Source organism: Prunus avium, chromosome 6, assembly GCF_965620075.1.
Source record: "Prunus avium chromosome 6, drPruAviu1.hap1.1, whole genome shotgun sequence".
Taxonomy (NCBI): Eukaryota; Viridiplantae; Streptophyta; class Magnoliopsida; order Rosales; family Rosaceae; genus Prunus; species Prunus avium.
The window spans coordinates 33,150,898-33,177,843 of NC_142289.1; the positions used below are offsets into that span (position 1 = coordinate 33,150,898).

The window sequence follows — 26,946 nt, forward strand, 5'->3', positions numbered from 1 at the left end:
AAGTGATGAATGAACCTTTTTCTAGTCAAAACAGGGCAACTTTGGAAATCTTCTAGGTTAGTCAGTGATCATAGATGGACCAACAATTTCTTTTTTCCTGTTTTGAACTGAGGGAAGGGAAAGGAAGGGGAGGGCATGTTTTGGAGTGTTTCCTTAGGAAGCATTTCTGCTGGAAGTGACATGTTTTAATTTTTCTGCCAAATGCCATTAGAAGCAGTTTTAGATTACTGAAAGTACTTTTAACCTTCCTAAAAACACTACCATACAGACCCGAACTTATGGAGCATGTTGGAGCTTTTTAAAGGTAAGAAAGGAATGAAAAAGAAAAGAAACTTTCATAGTTAGAATTGTGATAGTTTGCAGGAGCATCTATCTACAATACAATGGACCACAGAAACCAATAAAGAGGAAAGAAGAGAAGAAGCAAATAAAGTATGGATTCATAAGTTCACAATGCATCTGGTAAAGTGGGCAACACCTAGTGATATGACAATTATAAGACAAGTTAGGTCTCAAGGTCTTACCCCTTTTCTTAACTTTCTCTTTCATAGACTCCACCACCTACTCTCCGCAAATGGGCACTTTTGACCTGGATCACCAGATAGGAATCTTTGCTTACCTTGCAGCAATGAAGTAGAAAATAAAAAAATGAAGTAGAAAATATATTTCTTTTATCTAAATACAAAGACACTAAGGAAGCCTTATAAAGGGAAAGATTCCAAAGTTAAATCTGATTCAATTCAAGGGTTCAGAAGGGCTTTTACCATTGTACATAAATCCAACAGGACTTCCACATTAGAAATATCCTTTCCAAAGATTATTGGTCTTCAAATTCAAATATACCATAAACCATTGAAACACATAGAATCTGAAATATGTTTACCATTATTAGCAATAACAGTTATAATGAGTTGATGACAGTAATTATAATTACCATTCATCATTGTCACTGAAATATAACATGTTTATAGCATGGTTATAGTTCAAACAGCTGTCACTTCTAGAACAAACCCATTGAAATAAGGCACCTCTCCATCAGACCAGTTATCAAAATATACTAGAGGTCAAGCAGGCCCTAATTCAAACCATTTTTTTATCCCCTTTGAGACAATGTGCCCACTGTTCTTCTAGCCATTCTTGAAGAAAAGAAAAGAAAAGAAAAAAGCTGATGGGCCAACTAGTTAACTAATCATTAATTCTTTTTTCATGTTGAAACCAAATCAGCTGACAATTGAAACAAAACTTTGACCTCCAGAAAAAGGTTTACAAAAAGATGTAAAACAGAAATAAATTTAATAAGTGATATTGCATAGAGTAGAAAAAGAATGGAAGACAATACATCATCTGATACAATTGGAACAAAGGTCAGGATGATGAAGATTGTGACCTACCAGCTATTTGGAATACTTACCAAGAGATCAGATTTGACCATGAAAGTCTACCCTAGTACACTGACAACCAGTCTGTAAGTTCTGGTTGATGTGATTCTGAATTTGGTAAGATAAATTCATGCTGTAGTGCAACATTCAAGCATGCCTGCTCAAATGTCTGCAAAGGTGTGTCAATGCTTTTCATTAGTCATTAGCAACACAATCACTTACAAACCAAAAACAACAATACAAACTGCCATAAGGGTTCTCACTCTTTTGGCTGCAAACTCAACACATCAACATCTATAATTTGGATTCTCAGGAATGTTACAATTTTCAAAGAAAAATCACAACTTAATTATGGTACAGAGTTCAGCAGATACGTATACTCATATAGATCCAACAAATGACTATGCAGGTGAGAATCCATCATATTAAACAAATCGCTCAAACATGAATTTGTGCTTAAAGTACAGACCACCCATTCACTCAATGTTTGATTACTCATGCAGTGAAAGGGTCTAGAACTATTCAGAGATCATTATATCCTGCAAGAAGGATAACATACCTTTTGCAATGAGGATACATAGTACATTTATATAATCGTGTGAAAGTGCATAGGGAATAATTCCTAAAGAAACAACCACCAGAAAAACTACTTCTGATTTTCTTTTTGTATCAAGTGCAATAATAATGAAGAAAGGGAGTCCACGCCTTAGAACCCGAAAGCTGCTGAGACACTAAGGCTGACAACTTTCTGCAGTTCTGATCTTTCATCAAACATTCTTCACGGCTTCAACCATCAACTTATATAAGGCCAATCCACCTTCATGGCAGCCTGGCATTTTAGATGCCGTATTCTCTAGGTCAATCTGATATAAAGAAAAATTGATGAGAACTTGCATTGAAACTTAAACCAAAAGTTGAGATTCATGGATAGTCTATTGTCTCACAGAAAGCAAGGATCATCTCAAATTATTTTCCTATTTTACCTTAATAGGGCCTGCACTAATATCAGTCCTCAATCTTAATAATTGTAAGGAAAATTTGATGTTTAGTTTAGTAAATAGTAATAGTTTTATTTTGATAATACATTTTAAGATATGAAAATCTAGTTAAATCATATCAATGCTTCCACCACAACAAAATATTAATGAAAGATTAATGTCCCTCAAAACTGCTACCACGCTCTATCAATTAGGGATGGGCATTGGGAACCATCACCATCACCATCATCACCACCACCACCACCACCACCACCAAATCCCTAACACCCAATACCCAAAGGGTATCCATTGCATATCCCTACCATCAATGTCTCCTAGTAAGTCCTGGTCCAGTTTGTAAAAACTGATTTGAATTAAAAATTTGGAATAACATCAAAATGTTTCCATTTACTGGTCAATTGCATCATTATCTGGTTTGAATTTCTCCCAACCTGAATACAAAAATTTGAATCAGCCATAAAAATTGCATCTATAATGAACCATGCTTCTATCAATGTCAACATTCCCACAACACCATCATACCATACAATCACGTTACTCTTTTTTTGTTTTTTGTTTTTTGTTTTCTTTTTAAAAGATAAACTTTTATTGCACAAAGCAAAAACAGAACACCAACAGGAACAAAACAGGGGTCGCCAAGGAGGCCACACAAACCCCAGACAAAAGGAAAACAACAAGACAACATAACACATTACAAAACTACAGCTTTCCAATCCAAGTGGATGAAACTAAAGTTGATATTCTTAAATTCTGAAGGAGTTGATGCCCATAATGATGCCCAGAAACGAATCCAATCCCAAAGCTGGTCAATCTCATCACCCTTAACATAAAACAAAATTCTATTATTCCTCTCCATCCACACCACCCAAAACACTGCCATCATAGCACAACTACCCAGCACCATCCCCCTCCCATTACCACCAAAAAATTTCAATCTTTCACCAAGCCATCACATTATTCTTACATTCTACCATCATTGACTCTGAGTGCACTTGAATACATAAAAATATGTAAAATAAAAGTTCAAATGCAGACAATTGTTAAGCAAACAAGAACTATATGTCGATCCCTCTGTGTCAGATAAACATTTAAACTAACCATTGGAACTGTAAAGAGCTGAGTTGACTCAAAGCTGTCTTGTGCGGTAGCATACAACTTCTGAACTTCCTTTGAGCTGAGACTGCATTTCATGAAGAAAAATGCAGCTGGTCGCACATTCAACACCCTGCGGGATATACCAATGAATACTTGCTCGTGCTGCATTACAACCAAATAATCAACATTAGATACAGCAAGGAGAAGAGTTACTTTATAGTTATAACTGAAGAAGCTTATTATGATTGGATATTAAAATCACCACAACCAAATTAACTGTAAGCAGGAAAAACGCAACAAATGTATCATGGACAGCTAGGAAACAAGAATACAGATGTACTCACAAGGGAAGCTGAAGGTACTCCAGTTTCTTCAACTACCTCACGGACAATGCTGTCAAACATCTCCTGAGAAATCTTGTCGTTAATAACTTTGGAGTCTGTCAAGTCCTCATGATGATGGGATACTAATCCAACTTCTTGGGGCTGTTAATTATCAAATATTACGGGATTAGGTCCGGATAAACCCTGCAAAAGGATGAACCAATACAAAAAAGCGCTTCTTATAGTCACTGCAAGCATAAAAGAAAAAGTTTGAAAGTATCTAGATAATGTGGAGAATGCATTGATGTGAACCATGCACTGAAGAACTGACAGCCACTGCCCATAATATATACATGTATGTGTATACTTGGAAAGAAGGGGGAACTGGCAGAGGGCTCCTCCAAAAGTTTGAAATGACAAAGAAACTTATAAATAATTTCAAACCTGGCCCCCAAGAGAGAGAGAAAAAAATTGCTGTGTGTACGTACATATTGCATCAATACATGCAAGCATGGGTATATAGGCAATGAAGATATCACAGTATGGAGCTACAAAACGCGGTTGCAAACTTTTCATGTTTCAGAGAAGATACCTCTGGATGGCCTCCTGGGAAAACAAAATGTCCAGGAAATTCGCCAACATTGTTACTTCTTTGCAACACAAGTATTTTCTTGTCAGATGTCTCCACAATAGCACCATTACCCAATGGACTTGAGGTGTGTTGACAGCGTATAGCGTCATCTACACAAAAGCAAAGCTGTAGATTATCATAAATACAATTTTTGTCAAAGAAATTTAAGAACCAAGCAATCCTTATATGCCATCTGCGATAAAGTTGCCCGTCATAAATTTTAATTATCATTAATTTTATTAAACCTGGAATTTTAAAGTAGTTAATCATATAGTTTCTACGGTATCAGTCTTCATAAATTTCTTGAAAAATCTGTAAATTCAACATCTAGATTCACGTTTTGTTTTGTCAATATAAAACCAACATCACACCATGTTTTTAGTTGCTTAGGATTCTAATGGGACAAAAAAATGAAATGATCAGGGACTGCAAGTTTATGGATTTGTGGAAGAAAAATAAAATAAAAAGAGGAAATGGTTGATGGAAGTCATTGAGACAAATGTACTAATTCATGCAGTTATACCTTCTGAAGCAACCAGGAAGCTTTCCCATAAATGATTTAAGTTTGTGCCCACAAAATTCCTGCATAGCAAGTAGGTGTAAGATTTAATACCAGAAAATAGAAGGCTGATTGCCTACGTGGCATCCAATTTTGTTTTACTTCCTTTTCATAGGTGGAGGTTCACAGTAACAAACTAACTTTGCAGACCAAGTATCGCAGAATTGGAATTTGCCAAGACAATAACGGACAGAGAAGATAGCCACTTTGTTCAAGAAGCCATCTCCTCAAAATCTCTTGTAACTAAGCTATATTACTTCGATTAACTGTCAATATTTCATTTTTGATAAGAGCTATTAATTTTCAATACGCATATAAATCTATGAATGCTACATCATAGAATCAGATTTAAACAATAATATATATGCAGATCATTTTGTTTGAATACACTTAGAGAGAGAGAGAGACCTATAATCTGTCAGACCAAGGTGGAGGCATACATGAGGCTCTTGGTTAGATCCACCTCCATCATGCCATATGTGTTTTCCATACTATATAATCATATACAATATACACAACATTAGTATATTATACGAAAATCAAAAACCAAATTAAACTACGGAATATAGTTTCAGACAATGTATACCTGTGAGGAAACTAAACAATCTGGCTATCATCATAGAAAATAATTAATTAAGTGTCATTTCCAAAGAAGATCCACATACCCTGAACTTTGTCCCATTGTACAACGATGGATTTTTATGAACCCTTTGATCCCATATCTATAAAATCAGAATATGTCAGATTAGCCATACAATATATAAATGTGTGTGTGTGTGTTTGTCTTTTAAACAAGAACCAAGCTTGTGATGAAAAACTACTTACAGAGATTTCCTATTAAACAAAATAAACTCAACCCAGAATCCTAAATGTAGGTAACCCAAGTAAAAAGAAAGCTCATCAAATTGCTATCGGAATCAAATTGGGCTCTTTGCACAGCACATTGGACTGCTTTCCCCATAATTGGCTGATTGAATTACAACAACTCTCTCAAGAAACAAACATATACATATATATATATAATAAATAGTTACCACAAAGATAAATTAATAAATTAACCATCAAATCTATATAAAATGTTGCTTAGACATGTACAATTACAAAATTAAAAGTTCACCTCAGAAACAGAATTCTCCAAGTTGATGTCTGGATGGGGAATTCGGTCATAAACTCCATCAAAAACCACAGAAACCTTTAAACCCAAAAACAAATGCATTAGATTGTAAAATCATATACATGTGAAAAATTTACCAAGCAGATTGGCTTTGTTACTAACAAATCAAGTGAAAGAAGGAAATGAAAATTTAGAGGACCTGCGATGGCAAAAGACCCGAGGGGCAAGAGAGCAGAAGCTTGTAGCGATCACTACTCGTTTCAGTCTCTGCCTTCTCCATTGGAATGGCGAGCGCAGACCAATGCCGATCAAATTGTTCTAGGATTCTGAGAACTTGAGAAGTCGGTGCTTACGACGCCGCAGCCTGCATGGTTGCTCTATAGGTCAGCTGGGCCGCTCAGACCAGTTCTAAAAGTAAAGGCCGAAGTCCAAAGAATTGGGCCTTTTCATTCATTTGGACCGCGCTGGGCAAGCCTATTGGACCAATCAATTGGCTCGGCCCAGTTAAACTTATTTTGGGGTTTATATATTAATACCGTTTTTTTTTTTCTCTTTTTTCGGTAAAGAGGATATTATTGCCAATTTTCAATCTTTACATGTAAGGAGCCAAGTATTTTCCAAAATGATGAAGCATTTAAATTAAGGACAATTTTTACATACCAAATGATGAGTTTCTTTTTATTTAATACAAGCAAGCAATAATTTAAACTACAAAGGGATGAGAGTTTCTCACAAACACACACACACACTACTAAGGTGTTATAGCGGTTCGAACCTTAGACCATTAGACCTAGAAGCAAAGGTACTTTCGGGCTTGATACATGAAATTGAGTACAAAATTCGAAAATACTTCCATTTTTCCACAATGAATGAAAAAACATTGGTTAATATTATTTTAAGGTCCACTCCAATGGTGTACTAAATGAACGATAAGACCATATACAATCTAATAGCGACCAAATAAAGATAATACACACTCTAATCTCGTACTAATCAAGGTGAACAAAGAGAATTTAATCCAAGTAGTTTAGTCTAATCTGATTTGACGAATGAAACAAAACTGTTTGTCTAATGGGATTAGGTTGACTGAACAGTCGTACATGTTCATGGAGATGGAGATGGAACAAAATAGTCTCATAATAAGAGCCCCAAAAAAGAGAAAATAATTGCCTTCTCTGTAATCTTGCTCATGTGGCACATCACAAACCAGAAAATTCGGCTAGTAATGCAACTTGGACGGCATTTAAAATGAAATCGCAATTTTGGGCAAGAGAGCTGTTAACTTTAGTGGCACATTCATGCCGCTGTTTGGTTTTTCAAAGGAGAAATAGTTGTGTTTAATCATTATACTTGCCATAAAGTTATCCAACAATTCTTAAATGTGGTCGTCACATTCCAACTAATGTTACAATTTATTCATGCTAAAGCACACCTAAGTATTAAAGACCGGAAAACTATCAATCATGCAATCTATCCATATAAACGTAAATTAATAACATCACGTGACGATATATATATATATATATATTTAATAGTATTTTTGTTTTGTTGGACAAAAGATTTCATTTTCTGTTACTAACTGGACTGAACTGAAGGGTTCGAATTATTTGAAAGTAACACTAAATTTGCTTCCTAAAAAACACTTTATTTCGAAATGACACATTTCTAATGTCCCTTTCTCATGTGTCTTATATATAGCTTGTGTAGTTCCATATGCCTGCGTAAAGTACAGTTGGCTTTTGACGGATTTGAGTGGTTTTGGTTGTGGTGGTGGATCTGTGGCTGATAAGTTTATTTGTTGTTTGTTGTTCAATTGGGCATTTTGCTCTTTTTTTTTAATTTGTGTTGTAATTTTTAACTTTTGTTTATCTGTTGGTATCACCATGTTCTTGTCCATGTGATATCACAGATTAGTAGTTTTGTTGTACTTCCTTATTGGGTTGCTTGTTTTGTAATTCTGTGCTCTCCCGTTTTGAGTGAGGTTCCTGTTTTATAAAATATCAACTTTCGACAAAAAAAAAGAAGAAGAAGTACAGTTGGTAAATCACTCATATTATACATATCTGTTGTCTATATACATGCACGTTGAAAGTCGAATCTACGTTCTTCTCTATTTTCATGCCACTTATGATGATGAGATAGTTAGAACAAACTTCGCATGAATGATTGAAAAACAAACTTGGCGTTATCATCAGGGTTGGCTTTGGCTAGTGGATGACTAACTGTAAGTGCGTGTCAGAAGTTAAGGATTCTGGTTTATGTAGGCATAGATCCTGATCAAAAGAAGAGAGGGTTTCTCTGCTGTCAAGGTTGGTCAGAGAAAGCTTTGTAGTATTTGCAACGGCTATGGTCCTTTTAAAATAATAATAACAATAATAATTTTTTGAATTGGTTTATTTATGAAGGGAGAGTGAAGTAGATGTGTAAAAGTTAATGCATTCTCGTGTGTTAGCTCCATCATCGACCTGTAGAAATCCAGTCATTGGTGACCTGTTGCATCTGATCTGTAGGTGGACCCATTTGGGAATCTTAGCATTTTAATGCTATTCAAAATTATTCAATTATACACATAAATTTGTTTTTCACCTTTTCTTTATCATGGACACTACGCACTTGTTTCTCTTTGTTCACATGCATACTCGAGAGAAACGACGAGACGAGAGTCGAACTCTAATCGCTGAAATTAAATAAAAGAATATCCTCTTTCGTATGCCATATCAGTACCATAGAGAATGCATATTTAATGTAACTCCCCACAATTGCAAACCACTCACCAAAGTACTTTTCATTTGATATCATGACCTCTACAAGAACAAGACAATTTCACATGGCTTTGCCCTTTTATTTTTGAGGGGTGACTCTGAAATGAAAAGGATTAGAATTTAGGAATATACATATAAAGATGGTTTTTAGTATTTATAACCCTAGTGATTAGGAAATGTGTCTTCATCACTAAAAAAAAGGTCATTATGTTTAAACCAATATTACTTATTGATTTGTCAGTAAAATGAAGAGGGTCATCCATGGCCATTGATTAAACAAATAGAATTGAGTTAGATGGATGAATTTATTTGCATAATAAAGAACCCAGCAGTCCAGCTTATAAAGCAGAAATGCTATACCATAAGATATGAACCCAGCCTATGGGTCCATCTACTAGCTATGCAATCAGTGCAGAAAATCAAATGGAAAAGGTCTCTTTAATGCATCTCCATGGCACCAAAAAAAATAAATAAAAAGCAAAAGCTGTATAAACAGAAGCATAGGACAAACTTGTTCCATATGTTTCTGCATCAAATAAAGCAGTAGAATTACAATGTTTTGAAAGATTAAATATCCAATGATGCAAAGGGATTCAAAGCAGCAGCAGCAGCACATCTTATTGGGTTATGAAATGAAACCCACAGAGGGATTCAACAATAAGAACTTTATAGTATACAGAAAATAATCAAAATACATCAAAAATTTGAAAGAGTAAAACAGAAAAAGAAAAAAAGAAAAAAAAAAGAGATTGATGATGACCTTTAGATGACCACATTTTCAGGGTTGAATGTGCTTAGATCCTCTTGATGGAGCCAACCATATTTCTCCAAGAAAGGGTTGGCCAATGAGTTTGGTGGGTACAAAGCAATGTCCTCCTTCCACACATTTTCATCTCCCAAATCTCTCACCACCTCTAGCAAACAGCTGTTGCATTTAAAGCCAGCACCAAAGCTTATCATCAACACTGTGTCCCCTTTCTTGAGCCTCTTCTTGGCTTCCATGTAACCCAAGACATACCAAAGGCTACTTGCAGATGTGTTGCCAAATCTGTGAAGTGTCATCCTTGCAGGCTCAAGATCATACTCACTAAGCCCAAGGTTCAACCCAATCCCATCTATGACTGCCTTTCCACCAGTGTGAAGGCAAAAATGATCAACCCCTGTCTTGAAATTGATGACAGGTTTTGGTGAAGTGCTTGCTCCTCCCTTGGTGGATTGTGACTTCAATTTTCTCACTAGGGTTACAAGCATAAACCTAACCAACTCCCTAATGGGTAAAATCTTGGGTGAAATTTCCCTAAGATTATCCACAAAGGCTCTTGTGGCAGCCTTGGGTAAGATCTTGTCAAGGTGAAAACCAAGCATCCCTTGCCCATCTTCTTGTTGCATGCAACAACCATATGACTCATCTCTGGCCCCATGATGGGTTCTAACCAAACACTTCAATTTGAAAATGGCTTGGTTTTTCAAGGCCCTTTTGTTGGTCAAAAGGATTGCACAACCACCAGACCTAAACAAGCAATTTGCTAAAATCATGGATCTGGCATTACCTGAATACCAATTGGGGCTCAAAGACTCAGAAGTGACCACAAGTGCATACACATTCTTGTAGGACTTGAAAATGTTCCTGACAATGTCGGTTGAAATTAGGCTAGCAGAGCAACCCATCCCACTGAGATTAAAGACCTTTATGTTCTCCCTCATCTTGTAGTGGTTGATAATTCTGGAAGCTAAAGAAGGCACAGAAGCAAACATGGATACATTCACAACAAGCACATCAAGTTGTGAAGGGGAAATGCCTGATCTGTCCAGAAGCTTCTGAATGCTGTCATGGAAAAACTCCTCCATCTCTGAGATGCTATCTTCCAATGTGGGGCAAGATTCTCTGCCTGAAAACATGATTCTTGGAGCATAGGTTTGCTCACCAATGCCTGAGCTCACAATGGCTTTGAGGAGGAACTGGTACTCTAGAAGACCAAGATTCTTGGTCCTCCGGATGATCTCCCCTGAAAACTGTGTATCTAGCTTTCTGTCATCTGTGGGCTTATGGCACTGATAGTCCAAAATGTAGCACTCTTGGTCCCTTTTTTCATCAAAGCGCTTCCACATCATAAAAATGAAGTACAAGGCTGAGAAAGCACAGAGTAAACTGAGAAGCTCCATGACCAAACGAGAAGAGAAGAACACAGAGAGAGAGAGAGAGAGAGAGAGAGAGAGAGAGTGAAAGAGGGGGGTGAGTTGTCTGTGAATTTAGGTAGATGGGAAATGAAATTGGAAGACTTATAAGAAGAGGAGGAGCAAGCAAGAGTACACTGCATGTGAAGATCCTAAAGACTCATTTGCATCTCTCAACCCCCACCAAACTGATTGATTTGTGTGTGGCTTAAGCTTTTTGTATAAATCTTTATGACTCAATCAAACTAGGTCACGTCTTAAGCATGGAAAAGTAAGAAGCAAGTTGTAGAAGGAACTCTCCAATGGTATCCTTTGGTCTCCATCAAAGTTACTACCAGTTGCAAGACACAATATTTATTCAGTTCCATGTAGACTTTATTAATTTGGGCATGACCAAGTCTTCCAACTCAAAATCAAATTTGTAGTATTTTTAAAATGGAAAGCTATTATAGTTCACAGTTAGCAGCTTACCCAATGTGGTTACCCACATTTAAGAGAGATCAGGCGGTGGCTAGCGAAAAAAAAAAACAGATTATAACTCTTAGAAGAAAAGATTTATAACCTGTTTAATGTTTTTGAGGGCAGTAACAATTTTATTTAGCTTAATATGAGAGCTAGTCGCCTATAATCATGTGAAATTTAACACGAACAAATTTTTAGACAGAAAAGGAGGGCGAGAGCAGAATTCTTAACCATCGCGAGCGAGCATAAGGGCAAAGTGCAAGCTCTACCAATAAGGCCATAACCCCTCACTTATCATGATAACAAAATTTAAACGTATCTTTGGAGCTACAAGCCTTTGCTTAGCTCTAAAGCTTTATTTTGCGGTGAGGTGTACTAACAATTTAATGTGATCTATAATACAGAACATATACCTTTAAAAAGAAAACAAAAAAATGGTGAGCTGGTGTCCATTTTGGTCGGAGTTGACTTGGGTGCTTAATGGGCTGAAGCTGAAAGCTAACCGTAATAGGCATTGGCTAGTCGAAGCTAAGCCAGTTGATTAGGGTCGGATACTTTAGCAGCATTAATATATATTAGGGTGTATAATTCAATGGTTGGTTGTTTACTCATTATGATTTGTTGGCTTGACTTTGTTCTGTCTATTCCATGATTTAATCGTTAGGTATAAGAAGTGTGGTCATAGTGATCAGTCCAAGCTTTAAAGACCTTGTGAAGAAAATTTGTACAAGAAGACATTCTCATCAATAGTCATCCCATTACAGTCAATACCAAGTAAACTAGTCGTGTGGTTTTTCTACACCCCCCAAAAAAAGTATTCACATAGACATACCCTTAGCATATAATTAACAAGAAATACTAATTTTGTGGTTGCATTATAATTTTTGTCACTCGTTTTCTTTTTCTTTTTTATCGAATTCTGAGTACCACTAAACTAAGAGCTTGGGAAAACCTCTCCGTCCACAACATCACGCCGCACAAATTCCTTATTTTGTTTGGGGTGCCCAGATATGGGGGTTTTGGTTTTTGAGGGTTTTTTCTTTGGGTCTTGGGCGGAAGGGACGAGGTAGTTATGTCTGTCATATGATTTTGAGGGTTTGCTTATGGATTTCTTTTTTCTAGTTCGGATATCTTCAAGTCTTGTGGAGATGTTTTTTGATTTGGAACAAATCTCCTTCATAGCCATGATATTTATCTTTCTTGAGGCTTGGGGCTTATTATCTAGGGAGAAGCCAATGTTTTTCAGGTGAAATTTTCATAAATAAGGTGTTGTGGCCTGATTGAGGAGAGATAGTGCTTTGATGCTTGTTTGAGTATCTAGAGGAAGCTAGTGGTTATGCTCTTTCTTTTGATGGCGTCCCCTTCTCGAATTAGAGGTGGTTTTACCGATTGTTGGGTTCGATATGGCACTAATTTTCCATGATGTTTATGATTTGTATGTTTTATCTGGTTGGCTTCTAGTGAGCTGGTTTAATTGTATTTTGTTTGACTCATTGTATTTGGCCTTTGTGCTTGAATTGTGTTTGCACTAAAACTAAAGCTGATAGTAAGTAGGCCAACTTAAAGATGAGGTGGATGTTGAAGGTGAGGACCCTCAGTATGTAAGAGCATTCGGTAGATAATGGACATGCATATAGAAGACAAATGTGCGTGGTTCACCCGAATAATGGGCTACGTCCACGGAGAAGTATGTTCTCATTACGATAATATTGTATACAATGCACATAGGGTTTGACCCAAGGAGAAGAGGAAGAATACCGAAGGCAGATGGCCGAAGGCTGATGGCGCCGAAGGCTGAGGATTCAGCTGAAGGCCAATGATCCGTGGGATTGTAAATGGGCTCATGGGTAAGCCCATGAAGCCCAAGTAGCTTGCTCCACCCCTCCTTCTTCCTGAAGGGGAGAGGTCTCCTTTTATAAAGAAGGGAGAGTCCCATTCTCTTGTGTTTTGTCGATGTGAGACTCCCTTCCCTTTGGCTTGGGAGTGTTTGGGGAGTGCTTGGCCAGATATTGTACAAACAAATTGTAATCCTAGATTAAGCTGGGACCCTCCTTTTTCAGAGGGCTGAATTTTGCTTTCAATTCTCTATAATTGAATCTGTTTATCAACTAGACTAGAACTAATTGGTATATGTTGTGGATCAGCTTATGATTTGTAATTTTTTCAAGAATAACATGTTCAATAACAGTAGAATTGCCATCTAAACTATAGTCTCAAAATAAAGTGCATAGTGATATGACAAATAATAATTTAAATTAATTTAATTAAGACACCCTAACATGTTGAATAAGAAAAGAATTGCCAAAACAGAAATCTGAGTAAGATGTTCAATATCGTTGTCATGTATCTTGATTATGTCCGTAATAATTCAGCTGCCACATGGTTTGTGATTCGAGATTCTGATGGTCATGTCTTATTGGCTGGTGCTAAAAACATTGGAAACAGCACCATCTCCGTGGCAGAATGCTTGGTTTTGCAAGATGGCCTTGCTTATGCGATTCACAGAGGCTAGCGCAGTATTCTTGTCGAAGGGGACTCGAAACTGATTATTGATTGCATTAAACAAGAAGCTACCCCCCCCCCCCCCCGGGGGAATATTAGCGCCTAATCCAAGATATAAGGCTTATCAGTTCTTTTTGTGAATATATCTCTTTCAGCCATGTCTACCGAGAGGCGAACTTTACGGTGGATGCCGTTGTAAATTTGGGCCATGGGCTGACTCCTTCCAAGTTTTGGGAGACGGGGCTGCCTTTGAACTGCTGTGTTCCTTCCTTTTTTGACATGTTTGGGCATGTGTGCCCGCGTGGTTTCTGCTTGTAATTGTCCTTTTCTATATTAAAAGAAAAATAAAAAATAAAGAGGGGATTTGAATTTAAATTTGGGACTTCTTTTAATGTTAGTTAACTTCTTAATCTTATTCATAACAATGAGTATGAATGTAGGCTGACTATTGATTTAGAGATCATGATATTTCTCTATATTTTATTAAAAGAGGTGTCTAGTTTTCTGATATATAAATAATATTGGAGAATGAAAAATCAAACATAAAACATCGGGTGATGAATGCTTTACTTAATCTACAAACCCCCGTAGAAGAAATCTCAAATTTGAATACCTCCTCCCAAATAAAAACAACATAAATGAACTCTATTCTACTTTTCGTATGTATAGCATGCCAAAGACGGCCAAATTGCCAGCTTGTCCACATTTGGCAATGTTTATCTGCGTTTGTGTAAACGTGAACTAACTACATCTCGTCCACATGTACTATATAGGCAGTTGAAGCTTTTTTATTTATTTTTTATTTTTTATGGTCAAGAGACAGTTGAGCTTTAAATGACTCAAGCTCGACCTTAAAGCTGAGCCTATGATAGACAATGAAAAAACGTTCATGCATCGTTCATGCATTTTTTGTGATAATCTACTAATGAAAAGTTTGACAGTTCTTAATAGATAGTCAAACTCATGTCATGTCGAGTCAAATTTGAGACGTCCTTCAACTAAAAGTATTATGAATCAAAGAAATTAAGCAATCACACTTAAATATGAGAAATTAGATAGTCATGTCATGTCAAGTCAAATTTGAGACGTTCTTAAACTAAAAGTATTATGAATCAAAGAAACTGAGCAATCACACTTAAATATGAGAAATTAGATAGTCTATTTTTTTTTGGAAGTCTCAAAACTAGTTTTAGCAAGCTTAATGGTTCGTTTGGATTTGGTTGGGGACTCATAAAAGAAAGATTTCAAAGTCTAACAAGTCCAACACAATACAAGTTCAAGTTTGTGTATTCGAAGTCGATTCATAGCTCTACCCCATATATGCATTTATGTCTCGACTAATAAAATTCCACTGCAACAAAAGGGATAGGGACAAATTATTAAATGATGAGACAAACATATAACTGATAAATGTTGCAGCCTTCAATCTTACGGCTTCATTGTATTTAATTTCCTTCATACTTATTTTCTTTTGCTGACTACTTATTGTAAACAAAAGGTTATATATGTATCAAATATATATAGAGAGAGTTCAACTTATAGAGTCCCTTCTATAGGGATCTTTCAAATAATTTTATTTGCTCTATGAAGTTTTTTAATGATCCAAACCTTTCGGATTCAAGTCTTCATTCATAGATCATTTTTGCAAAAAATGAGGTCAATTGAAAATCATTAACGCATTCAATTGGGATTAACAAAATAGATGAACAATGTGCTTCAACAAAAGACTATAATAACAACCTTCTAATTGAGTGATCAAATGGTTTCATATTGAAGTGATTTTATTGTAGAGATGATTTCGGATTCAAGTTATCTTTTTTACATATATATATATATATATATATTTAATATATCTACAACTCACATCAAGCAATTGGATCAATAAATTTTGATGTAATTGGACAGCTAATCCATAACCGAAGGGTCCCAAGTCATCAGCAAGCCTAAAGGATATGTAATTTAAATGCAAGTTGCAAAAGCATGGACAACAACTTCTTGCATGGAAACTAGCTCGAAGTCTTTTCAAGTTTACCCAAAAAAAAGGAAACTGATTTTCCATTTTTTAGAGGGCAGACTCTGCAGCAGCTAAGCACCTCGATGGCAAGACAATGCACCATGCTGCTTTGAAATATATTTTCATTACTAAGATATAAAACAACCAACTTTTTCTGTTACATAAGCAATCAATAAAATTGCTTAGCCTTTTGCTTTCAAGCTTTGCCTACTGGGTGTAATATTGAAAAGTTCTTTAATGCTCAACCACCATTGCTCATGTTGGATCGTAATGTCTCACTCACTATATCTAACTAGAAGTGTTTTTGTTTGGAGCAAGATTATTTCACCCATGGGCCTAGGAAAGATGAGTCTTTTAAGGTAAAGGCACTGAAAGAAAAGAAAGATCAAGGCCCATGACTCAACACTCAAACCCATGCAAAACGCTTGGATGAGGATCAGAGACCGAACTTTTGGGAACACTGAAATATGTGAGGCATGTAAGCTTGGCACCATGATTGAAGGGCTAAAAGCACTTTTATATCTCGACCTAAAAAAGCACTTTTATATCAACAAAAACAAGTTAAGAATAGTTTTGAAGTTATAAAGTTTAACGAATTCGCATTGCGGGACTCCGTAATGGTGAAGCACCAAGGAAGGACTTGGATTTTCGACATGCTCTTCTTGTAAAAGCACTTCTAGCCAGCATGCCGGAAGTGTCCTTAGTCCCACGCTCTTTGCTCTTTTACCAAAAACTTTTTGAGTAGGAAGTATTTCCTATAGAAGTTGAACAAATACATGAAATTGAAACATAAACTAATAACCAAATAAAAAGATAGAGAAAGGAGAAGTTGAATATCAAATTGGGCATGCTAGCTACACTTTCTTCTAACCTTTCCTTTTCTGTTTTTTTTATTTACTATCATTTATAACTTTCGTATTTGATACGTGCATTCTAAAAGCTTTAGGAAACGTCTTAAAGCTCACTTAATACCTAACTAAGGAAGTATTTTTATGCACCACTTAATCTGAGGGGTACCATCGTCATGATTTTTAACACTTAACACGTGTCTGTATGCATAATTATGGTTCAAGTATTAAGAATGATAGTGAAGATATATCTTGAATTAAAGTAGTGAGAAGAAATAGTTACTGAAACTAAAGGCTTCTAAAATTATCCACCAATAACGACCCAAAAGCTAAAGGTCGGAAAGTCAGACGAGAGCCTCCTAATCTGAATGCACTGTTGTTGTCCTATGACGAACGTCAACTGGTCAAGACCACATGTTCATGTCCTCCTGCTCATTTCCTGCTGCTCTGCTTTGATTGAGCCATTTTTGTGATGGGCCTACCCATAAGCTCCTTTTGGTCAGCTTGTTCGTTTCTGCCTCTATCTAAATTATTCTCTAATATTGATGGGTTAAGGCTATTGGGTGTTGAGATTCATCAAGTGGTCTTTCAAATTTATATTGGCTCAGGTGAAAATCTTGGAGGAGTCCAAGCCTAATCATTGGGGAATACTGTAGCGAACGACTGTGAGTCGTTGATGATAGTTTAGTTCGAAATCATTAGAGACTTTGTCCAGAAAAGGAATTACTTATTTTTTAAACAAAGTCGGCCAAATAAAAAAATAGTGATAATTGCCTTTCTTAGCTTTGGTATGATCTCCTTGTATGTAACGAAATCATTCTTCGCTACTTATAAAAACTAAAATACAAAAAGAAAGATTCTAAAACTATGCACAATCTGCGTTTCCTTCATCTGAAAAATCAAAGAATTCATGTATAAATATTATCACTATACACGTTTTTTTAATCAAATCTTTACATGCTCTTTTGTCCTCATTCTGATATTTTTCTATATCCACTAAACGACAGCACATGGCCAAAACGACATACAACGTCTCAACGACCTTGCCTACCATGCGAATGTGACGACGAGGAAGAGGACGACGAAAATGACGAAACGCTCCCACCACTCGCGGCCCCATACAACAGATCCGACAAGTAATTATCTAGATTCTCAGGGGCATATCTGACCAACGAGTCCTCCCCGCACTCCCTCCTCATCCCGACTCTATGCTTCTCGTAAAACTCCCGATATACCGGCACTAGTTTTTTAGCCACCGAAACTTTCAGCTCGTCTCGGAGTTTCTGGTCTGGCACGACCCACGAGGTCTGCTTTTTATACGCTTCCTCAAACGCTGCGTTGAATCGCTTGAAGTAGCTCTTCGCCTGATCGGAAGAGATCTGAGCCGTTGGATCTTCCGGTAGGGAGGCGAACACCTTGCTCCACCCCATCCGCTCGTAGTTCGTGGCGTATTGTTTGACTTTTGACTCGTGCTTCTCCACCCAATACTCCCCCAGCAAGTCCTTGAGGTTGGAACCGCGGACTTTAACAACGACGTATTGCAAGTTGTTCGCCAAGAACAAATAGGATAGCGCCACGTCTTTGTACAGCTCGGCTTTGCCGTCGAGTTTGCAAAGGAGAACAAGGACGAGCCAAGCGAGGCGTATTGAAATTGGCGACTCTTCGGCGTCGTAGCACCCGAAGTAAGCTTCCGGCAACGGCGTCGAGATCGTCAACGGCCAGTCAACGACTATATCACCAAGTATTTCGCTGTAATCGGCGAGGAAGGAAATGTAGTTCATTACGTAACGAGTAAGCGGGTGGACCCCACCGGCTGGGACAGGTGTCTTGGACGAGTCCTTCTGGATCGCCGATTCGAAATCCATAAGCATCGTGCGGACGGCCTCACCTAGCTTAATGAGAGAATTAACAGCCAGAGATCGGACGGCTGAGGTTGATTCGAACGAGAAGATGGACTCGATTTCGGGCCAAAGATCCGAGACGGCCTGGTACAAGTCCAAAATGCGGAACATTTTCTCGGGAGATAGTTTCTTGCATTTTCCCACCAGTTCCGGGAAACCAAACAGAGTCATTGCGGCCTCTTTAGATATCTCGTTGAAGCACGACTCCGCTATGGAGTCCGAGGCGGCGAACACTTGTTCGCAGAGCAGCCTCTCGCCGTAGAAGAGAGTTTTAACGGCGACTTTAACGGCGCTTAACCAGTTCTTGATCTTCGTCTCCAAAACCTGCCAGTCCATTTTCTGAACCTGAGAGAGGCTCAGCTTCTCCACTCCAAGAAGATACAGGCCTTCGTCGACGATCGATTTTCTTAGGATTTTGTAAATTCTCACGCACTCTTTTCCATAGCCAGACGATATCATACAGTCGGCGATGGATTTCAAATCGGACATTGCGATCGTGGAGATTTGTTCCTCGGCGGAAACCGACTCGGTTGTGGCTCGTGACTCGTCCTCGGACTCGGATTCCAAATCGGAAACGCTGGACCGAGCCGAGGCTTTGGATGACCGGCTCGACACGGTTTCGGCGTCCAAGTACTCTCGGCTGGCGGATAAAATCTGGTAGAACTCCTTCTCGAGTCTCTTCATGGCGGATTGCATAAGATTCTGAGCGATGATGAGCTTTTCGGCGCTGGAGTCTTGGGAGCTGAGGAAGTGTTGCATGGCGGACTGTAAATCCTTGACGGATTTGAGGTAGAGCCTGGCCTCTTGGCGGTCGTCATGGAAGAGAGAGGAGATGTTGGTGTAAGAAGAAGAGTCAGAGTCCCACTGCGTGATGAGGGTCTGTGCGATTTCGATGTTCTCTTCCATTAGAGAGTCGGAGAAGCTGCGACGCGGCGATGAAGGTTGGGTGGCGCTCCTTGATGGAGAGTTTGATGGTGACGGCGACGGAGATTTGAAAAATAGAGTCCTCATTCCTTTTCTTGGCATCAGCAAAACTCGAAATTCAAAATTCAAAACCCAAAATCCAGAATTTAGATGTGTTTTATGTTCTTGGTGATTTGAAGGTGTGGGTGAGAGGAAGATGATGAGTTGTGTTGGATTGTTATTGTATGGAAGGTGTTGGAAGAAATGTTTTGGTGGGTAAGAGAGGGAGTGCGGGGTATTTATAGAGTGAAAAGGTTACACTATGTATGTATACGTACGCGGTCTTGCGTTTTCTTCTGTGTGGAGTGGAGTTAAAACAAAAGCGATTACGCAAGCAGAAATGGACCAGGAAATTGCATGGTCTCTGCCTCTCCTCCGGCCTAAACAGAATAAAACCATAATTTCCTTTTTTCTCATTTTGTGACTGGTTGACCAAATTTTGTAAACGCTGACCCAGTTGGTGTAGATCAGAGGCGGAACTACTAAGGCGCAAGGAGGTGCAGCAAGGCGCAAGGAGGTGCAGCTGCACCTCCCCTTGCCGGAAAAACCATTGTAGGTGCTTGAAATTGCCCCTTTGCTCAACTGGTGTACAGATTACCTTATTTCCATCTCCAACATTTAAGTAAATGTCTTTGTCCTTTTACTTTTATTTATTTTTATATTACTCCATTTACTTAAGTTCACAATGTAAATAAGGAAGTACCCCCCATTTGGATTCAAATAAAAATACTAGAAAATCAAATTCCCACCAAATCAAAATATGAAAATTCGGTTTTAGTGCAAAATACGATTTAGGCTAAAAATGATGGCTCATTAAGTCAATATATACTTCATACTAAAATCTCATAAAATCAAGTTTTCTTATTTGATGTGTAAGGAACAAAAGCCGCCAAAAATTATCTTGAGAAAATGATTATTCCAAAAAACCATTTTTCATACTTACTTAGTCAATATTGCACCTCTGCTAAAAAATTTCTGGGTCCGCCAGTGGTGTAGATGTGAGCTTTTATTGAATATAATTAGTATCCAAGAGATTGAAACGGTGCCTCAAGTTTTAGTTGCCCTACAGAAGAAGGAAAGTATTAAACAATGAGCCTGCTGCTTACCAACTTCTTGTACAGAAATTCAATTTGCCATTGACCCTATTGATTGTTGCAGACTACGTACCAAAAAAGTGTCAGCTATGACCAATTCTTTGTGATCAAATGGTTTTGAGGGGCTGGTTTTATTGTGCATTGTTGTTAAGTCTCATATTTTCCTCTAAAACCGTAAGTGGGCGCATTTCTAATTGAGTACACCGGAAATGTCTGATTTGATTTTAATTACATATTTGAAATGTTATGTTACTATACTGTAAATTTAGCGTAACGATCGTTAAAACAAGAACCAATGGAAGTCCAACTTGACAGAAAACATGCGTTAATTCTCAACTTAATCTTATTAGGATATGATGTTTTATTAGTTACCAAGCAAAATTATATACTTATCATCATTTCATTATACAAATTCTGTGCAATGCGATGTTGTCACAACCTTGTCTTGTAAGTTGTGTTGTATTGCCTTGTTGTATGTTAATTTTTGAATACAAAAATCATTGACTGCCTTGGAAATATCATTTTTTAATACAAATTAGTTTTTTAACCTATATTTTTATATAACATGCATCCAATATATAGGCCAACAAATGACTATATCCTCCATTGCTAATTCATCCAGCTACAAACACAAAAGATATTGAATATGATTTATTGACATTGTCCTCATCGCCAGGCACCATATAATTATTATTTTATAGAGAAATTCGTCACTGAACAAGTCATGATATAATTAATTTAATTTGGAATTCTTCGTTGATATACCAAAGTACAGTTGATTAAGTCAAAAATATTATTTAATTTGCTAAGCCACCCAAAACCATTTGTTAAATAAAAATTAAGGATATGTAATGACTGGGAATGATGGTAGGACAAGTTCAAGCGTTGTGCATGCATGTATATAATATTTGTGTGAAAGATTTACATGAAATGAATAAGAATTATATAGCTACACCATGAAGTTAAAAATAAATTCTTAAAGGGAAAAGGGTAAATGTAGAATATTCTCTATATTGAATATTAGACGTTGTATGTTAATTTTCTTTTTATAAGAATATAATTGAACTTAGGAATTAGGACCTACGTACCTTCACTTCGTTCCAACTCGTATTGTTTGACCCAAGGTTAAAACTACAATAGTTTGCAGTATATATATATAGAAAGCTTCAGTTAAGGGATTCCTCAAATAAATTTATTTAAGGATACTCTTATCATGCATTGTATTATAATAATCCAAACCGTCTAGTTTTTAGATATTCCTTCAAAGATTAGTTGTATGCAAAAAAAATCACTTGAATCCAAAACTAGTTGATCATTCAATTAGATGGTTGTTATTATAGCATTTTCTTGAAACACTGTGTTTGTCTATATTGTTGATCCCAACTAGATGCCTTAATGATTTATGAATGAAGAATTGAAGCATAGACGGTTTGAATCGTTGAAAAAAAAAATTCTTAGGAGACCCTAAAAGGTGTCCCTCAAATACCATCAATATATATATATATATATATATATTCTTTTGGTAATTCATGAGAAGGAGAGAGTGAGAATCGAATTCTTGTGAGCTATGCACAATAACTTTAAAATTTCAGATAAGACATGCATGAATTTTATTAATTTAAAAGAAAGAAGCATGCATATGATTAAGATAATGATTAGAAAACTAGTAAACTAATTAATCAAATCCTGCGGAAGATCACAATATTCATTTAAAAATCCTTAGGGAAATGTCAGCAAATCCCTTAAGAAGATCAAAATATTCGTTTTCCAATACCCCACAGAGTTATAGGGTATAGAAAAATTCCCAGACAGTCCAACATGGCATGTCATGTGCTGTTTGTGATATAAGAGGATGGCAAAAATTGAAATTCTTTCTTCTCCTTAATTAGCTTTGCATGTTTCTTGATTTCGAATTAAATGCTTTGATATTACTTATACGTCTCTCAGTCAGAACCATGCTTTAATAATCTTTGACTTCAAAGGAGTTATATATATATATGCACATGTTGACTTGCGCGTTTGAAAACATGTGATTTATATATATATATATATATATATATTTTATTATAGAGAAAAGCGATAATTATATTCATATATTAGGCTTAAAGATCATCAGCCACAAGAGCAAATACAAATGTCCACAAAGGGGTAATACAAATATGGAAGCATAGTAACCATTTTGGGTTAATCCATATGTAGACGACAAAAGGCTAGAGAAATATTGGCATAAAAGCCGCATGCTTGAACTAACCAGACATGAATTGTAGCGCCCAAATCTACCAATATAACTACAACTTTTAACTCTCACAAGTACAAAATACAAGTATAGACTAGAAAACAATCAAACACCCAACTCATAAGGAGTTTGATGCATAAAAATTTAATTTATGACTGCACATGATATATGTGATGAAATGTGTATTTGTATAATACTATTTGCATAAAAATTAATTTTAAATTAATTTGCTTGATAGTCAGGAGAGAAGAGAGTTAGAAGGAGCACTGGTGAGTGAAAATTAATGTTTATTGCGTACACAACTTCAAAGAAATGTTTCTTCAAAGTTGAAGGCTTGAATCTGCGGAACTAAATTGAAGAGGAGTAATTGGGTCAAAATAAGTTAAAGTTTTGTACTAGCTACTACAAAATCGGCATCACCTGTGGATTTTCATTCATAACAAAAATAACATCAAAAGTGAACATGTGTTTGGAACGAAAATTAAAAGTATATATATCGCGAATTTTTTAAATTCATTTAACAATGAAGGTTTGTACGAGACTTTTAATATTTGTGTTTGCGTTTATTTCTTTCTTTCTTTTTCTTTTTGTCTAAATGACTCCATCGTCCAGCTAAATTTTAATAAACTAAGTTAAGGAAATTCTTTGATAGAATAAAGCTAATGGTTACTTGAAAATATCGCATATATATATATATATCGATATTGTGATAAAACTGTAGTGAAGATGGCATGCATGGATGTACATGCATAGATAACCTAATCTGCACTGTTGTTGACCTTGTCCATAAGTCACAAACTTTGAAGAAACATTTGTTTGAAGTTATGAATGCATTTACGTAACAATCTATGAAGTAAGCTCTCTCTGTCAATGCCAACAAAACAAGTCATTTTTTTCCTTGCTGCCATGCGCGTTCTCTTTGCTGTCCACAGGATTTACACACTATAGTAATTTGATGGAGTACGTACTTGAAATTAAGACTAATATTAATACGCGTCTAATATACAAGAAAGAGAAACAAAAGTTGACAATTATGCAACATAATGATGGATCCTCCAAGGCTTATTACAACGAACGAGAGTATGTTTCATCATTAGGCCGTCCGTGAGATTTTAGAGTCGACTATGTGCGAAAATTAGAAATTAACAATTTTAAAATTGTGTATCGCATTGTATATTATAACGAAAATTCACACGCAATTAACAAAAAATCATCGTTAAAGCATATATGAAGTGGTCAATTTTATAACTAAAATTCGTCCATTGGACTTTTTGTTGTTTGTTTTTCTCTTGTTAGTTTATAGCCTTTGGCTTTAGCGCGAGGTCCCCCAACATAATTAGATGTTAATCAAGGATTTTGGTCGCTAAACTAATTAATTAATAATCATGGTATTTATTCATGCATGCGTCACCCCTTAGTGCTGCACAAATGATGAGTAGAGCTAGTTGAATGAGTCAAAAGAAAATCCATTCCATCATTGAAGAGGAGTAATTGGTAATTTTGAAGTAGTGATGGCTACTTAATTAGTTCTTTAAACCTAAGTAATTATTGTGCCGTAATCAAGTAGAAGACCCCATTTTAGATTTAGATTATGGTAATTGGGTATGCTCAGTATGAGATTTTATGATTGGCTTCCTTTGTGTGAATCGTCATGGGTCTCGTGGCTTGATGTTGATGGCAAGTCTTCCCATAACTCCCATAATCCGTGACGTTTTTGCAATCTTTTGTCAAATTAATTAAAATTGACGTTTATGAAACTTCCTGCTTCAATCCAAACCTGTTTCTTTGAATGTTCTCATTTTCAATTATAATTCACTTGGAAGTTATAATAACTCGAAAATTACATCACAGAACCCCTACTACGTAGATAAAAAGTAGTAGAATATGGGTCGTATTTAGCCCAAAACTAATTGGTAATAGGTAGAAAGTTCCAAGATCTTTTAAACTATTACTGTAGAGACATCCATTTCTCTAACATGCCCCTCCCTTCAACCTCCCTCTGACATCACTCAAACTAAACAAGTGGCCAATACATATTACAACATATTGAGTAATGTGGGAGCATGGATTTGCCGTTGGGTTCAACACATAGATAGTCTGATCTAATACTTTCATTTTTAGCATCTTTTAAACTATTCATGCAAAGCTTTCATTTTCAGTGTGAGATAATACTTTCAAATGCTAGTATTTTCCGCTGAGTTGCATTTATTCTCTGGATTGCTCTGTTTACCATATAGTATAGGCTTACCGCGTGAAGTTGATGATGATGGCAACCAACTCCCACATGTAAAAACTTGACTCAAAATTAGAGATCAATGCATCCAGCCCAAGCAATCCAAAACCAAAATGTGAACCTGAGGAAGAGTCAAGCCAAGAAAATAAGAATCATTTGAGAGAGATGGAGAGAGAGAGAGAGAGAGAGAGAGAGAGACCGAAAAAAGATGTCCTTGGGGGGATATTTCCTTTACATCATGGGTAAATTTTCTGCGAAAAAAAACAAAAGGCTCAATTATTCTGTGTGTTCTGGAATTATATTTCTGGTGACCCAATTTCAATTGTTCATATTATTCTTGATAGTGACCCAAAACGGACTTGGTGTGACATTTGCTTTTTTGCAAGCTGGACTTGTGTGTGTGTATGTGTATAGGCCTAATTATACTTTATTTACTGTTCACATAATGCCAGTGTGGACATTTTGCTTGAAAGTGCTACTTTTAACCATGCCTTCGGTGGTTAATCTACCTACTTTCAAGAGATTAACCCCTTAACTAGTTTTCTTAAGAAGGAAGAAATCAACATGATGATGAAGGCACACTTCAAGTTCACGAGACCCACTCAAGGAATTTCTTTGCAGTGGTTTTCAAATTTCCATCAATATTCGTCTGTTTCACAACACACTTTGAAAATTTGGACAACCTAAACCCTAAACCCTAAGCTCTAAAGAAGAAAACCACACTCTCTGTAACTGCAAAATTTTGAAACCTAGAAAACAAACAACTCTATTAACAAATACTATTTGCTACCAGGTTTGAACACACAAGACCGCATAGCGCAGTGGATTAGCGCGTTTGACTTCGGATCAAAAGGTCGTGGGTTCGACTCCCACTGTGGTCGATTTGTTTTTTTGTTTTTTTTTTATAAAGTTTTTATAAGCCCAACAACCCATTCAATAGACGTAAAGAGCTTGGCCCGTATACAAATTGATCAAACAGCCCACTTAGTATTTCATGGTTTGCTCGACTCATCCTACTACTATGATACTTAACCTTCAGAAACCCAAAATTTCTCAGAACATATGTTCGAGTCGCACAGAGTTCGCCTGGAAACTCCACCCATATGCATTTTGCAGGACTTGAGTTTGTATCTTTAACTGCATCAACCCACGATGCAGATTCGGAGGGATGAACAAGCAACACCCATCAACTGAAGAACATTGTGCGTGGTGTGCTTAGAACAGGATAAAGAAAGAAGCTTTGTTTCACATTGCTGACAATTGACAAACCAGTTTCCCAAATCAGTTTGAATGCGTTCAGCGGCAGATACGAATCAATTTACATAGCCCACAAACGAATCAATTTACGTAGCCCTTTGTGGCTCCCATGGCGCGTAGATCAACGCATTATTACTTCGAGAAGAAACTCCAGTGGAAGTTCACTATGAATCTTTGAGAAGTAAAAAATTAAAGAAATTATTATTATGCGAATGCTTTTGTTATTGTTATGTTTAGGAGAGGCACAACACAAAACATGCATCATCAAGGGAAGCAATGGGAAATTACAGACATTGAGCATCACCGAAAAGCCCAAAAACCCACAAAACTTGGGGATCAAGCAAATGATGATCAGTTGTGATAATAAAATGGTTTGTCTATGAAGTTTCTAGGGCAAACA

General features: G+C 36.7%; 2 protein-coding genes, 1 non-coding gene and 1 pseudogene across 3 annotated transcripts; 1 reads left to right on the forward strand and 3 right to left on the reverse strand.

Moving 5' to 3' along the window:
* Positions 1–1,783: 1,783 nt before the first annotated feature.
* Positions 1,784–6,457, reverse strand: NUDT9 (nudix hydrolase homolog 9). The gene is made up of 9 exons (XM_021978186.2): positions 6,299–6,457; positions 6,103–6,177; positions 5,651–5,707; positions 5,394–5,476; positions 4,950–5,008; positions 4,388–4,536; positions 3,817–3,957; positions 3,476–3,634; positions 1,784–2,242 (listed from the first exon to the last, which is right to left on the reverse strand). The coding sequence occupies exons 1-9, from the start codon at positions 6,377–6,379 to the stop codon at positions 2,147–2,149; spliced, it is 900 nt and encodes a 299-aa protein (XP_021833878.1). The 5' UTR covers positions 6,380–6,457; the 3' UTR covers positions 1,784–2,146.
* A 2,871-nt stretch (positions 6,458–9,328) lies between these two features.
* On the reverse strand, positions 9,329–11,210 carry KCS3 (3-ketoacyl-CoA synthase 3). Its single transcript, XM_021978185.2, has one exon. It carries the CDS (start codon positions 11,022–11,024, stop codon positions 9,624–9,626), a length of 1,401 nt encoding a protein of 466 aa, XP_021833877.1. The 5' UTR covers positions 11,025–11,210; the 3' UTR covers positions 9,329–9,623.
* Positions 11,211–17,754: 6,544 nt separating this feature from the next.
* On the reverse strand, positions 17,755–19,952 carry LOC110773674 (exocyst complex component EXO70H1 pseudogene; annotated as a pseudogene).
* Positions 19,953–26,096: 6,144 nt separating this feature from the next.
* On the forward strand, positions 26,097–26,170 carry TRNAR-UCG (transfer RNA arginine (anticodon UCG)). Its single transcript has one exon. It is a non-coding gene; the product is annotated as a tRNA-Arg (tRNA).
* Positions 26,171–26,946: the final 776 nt, after the last annotated feature.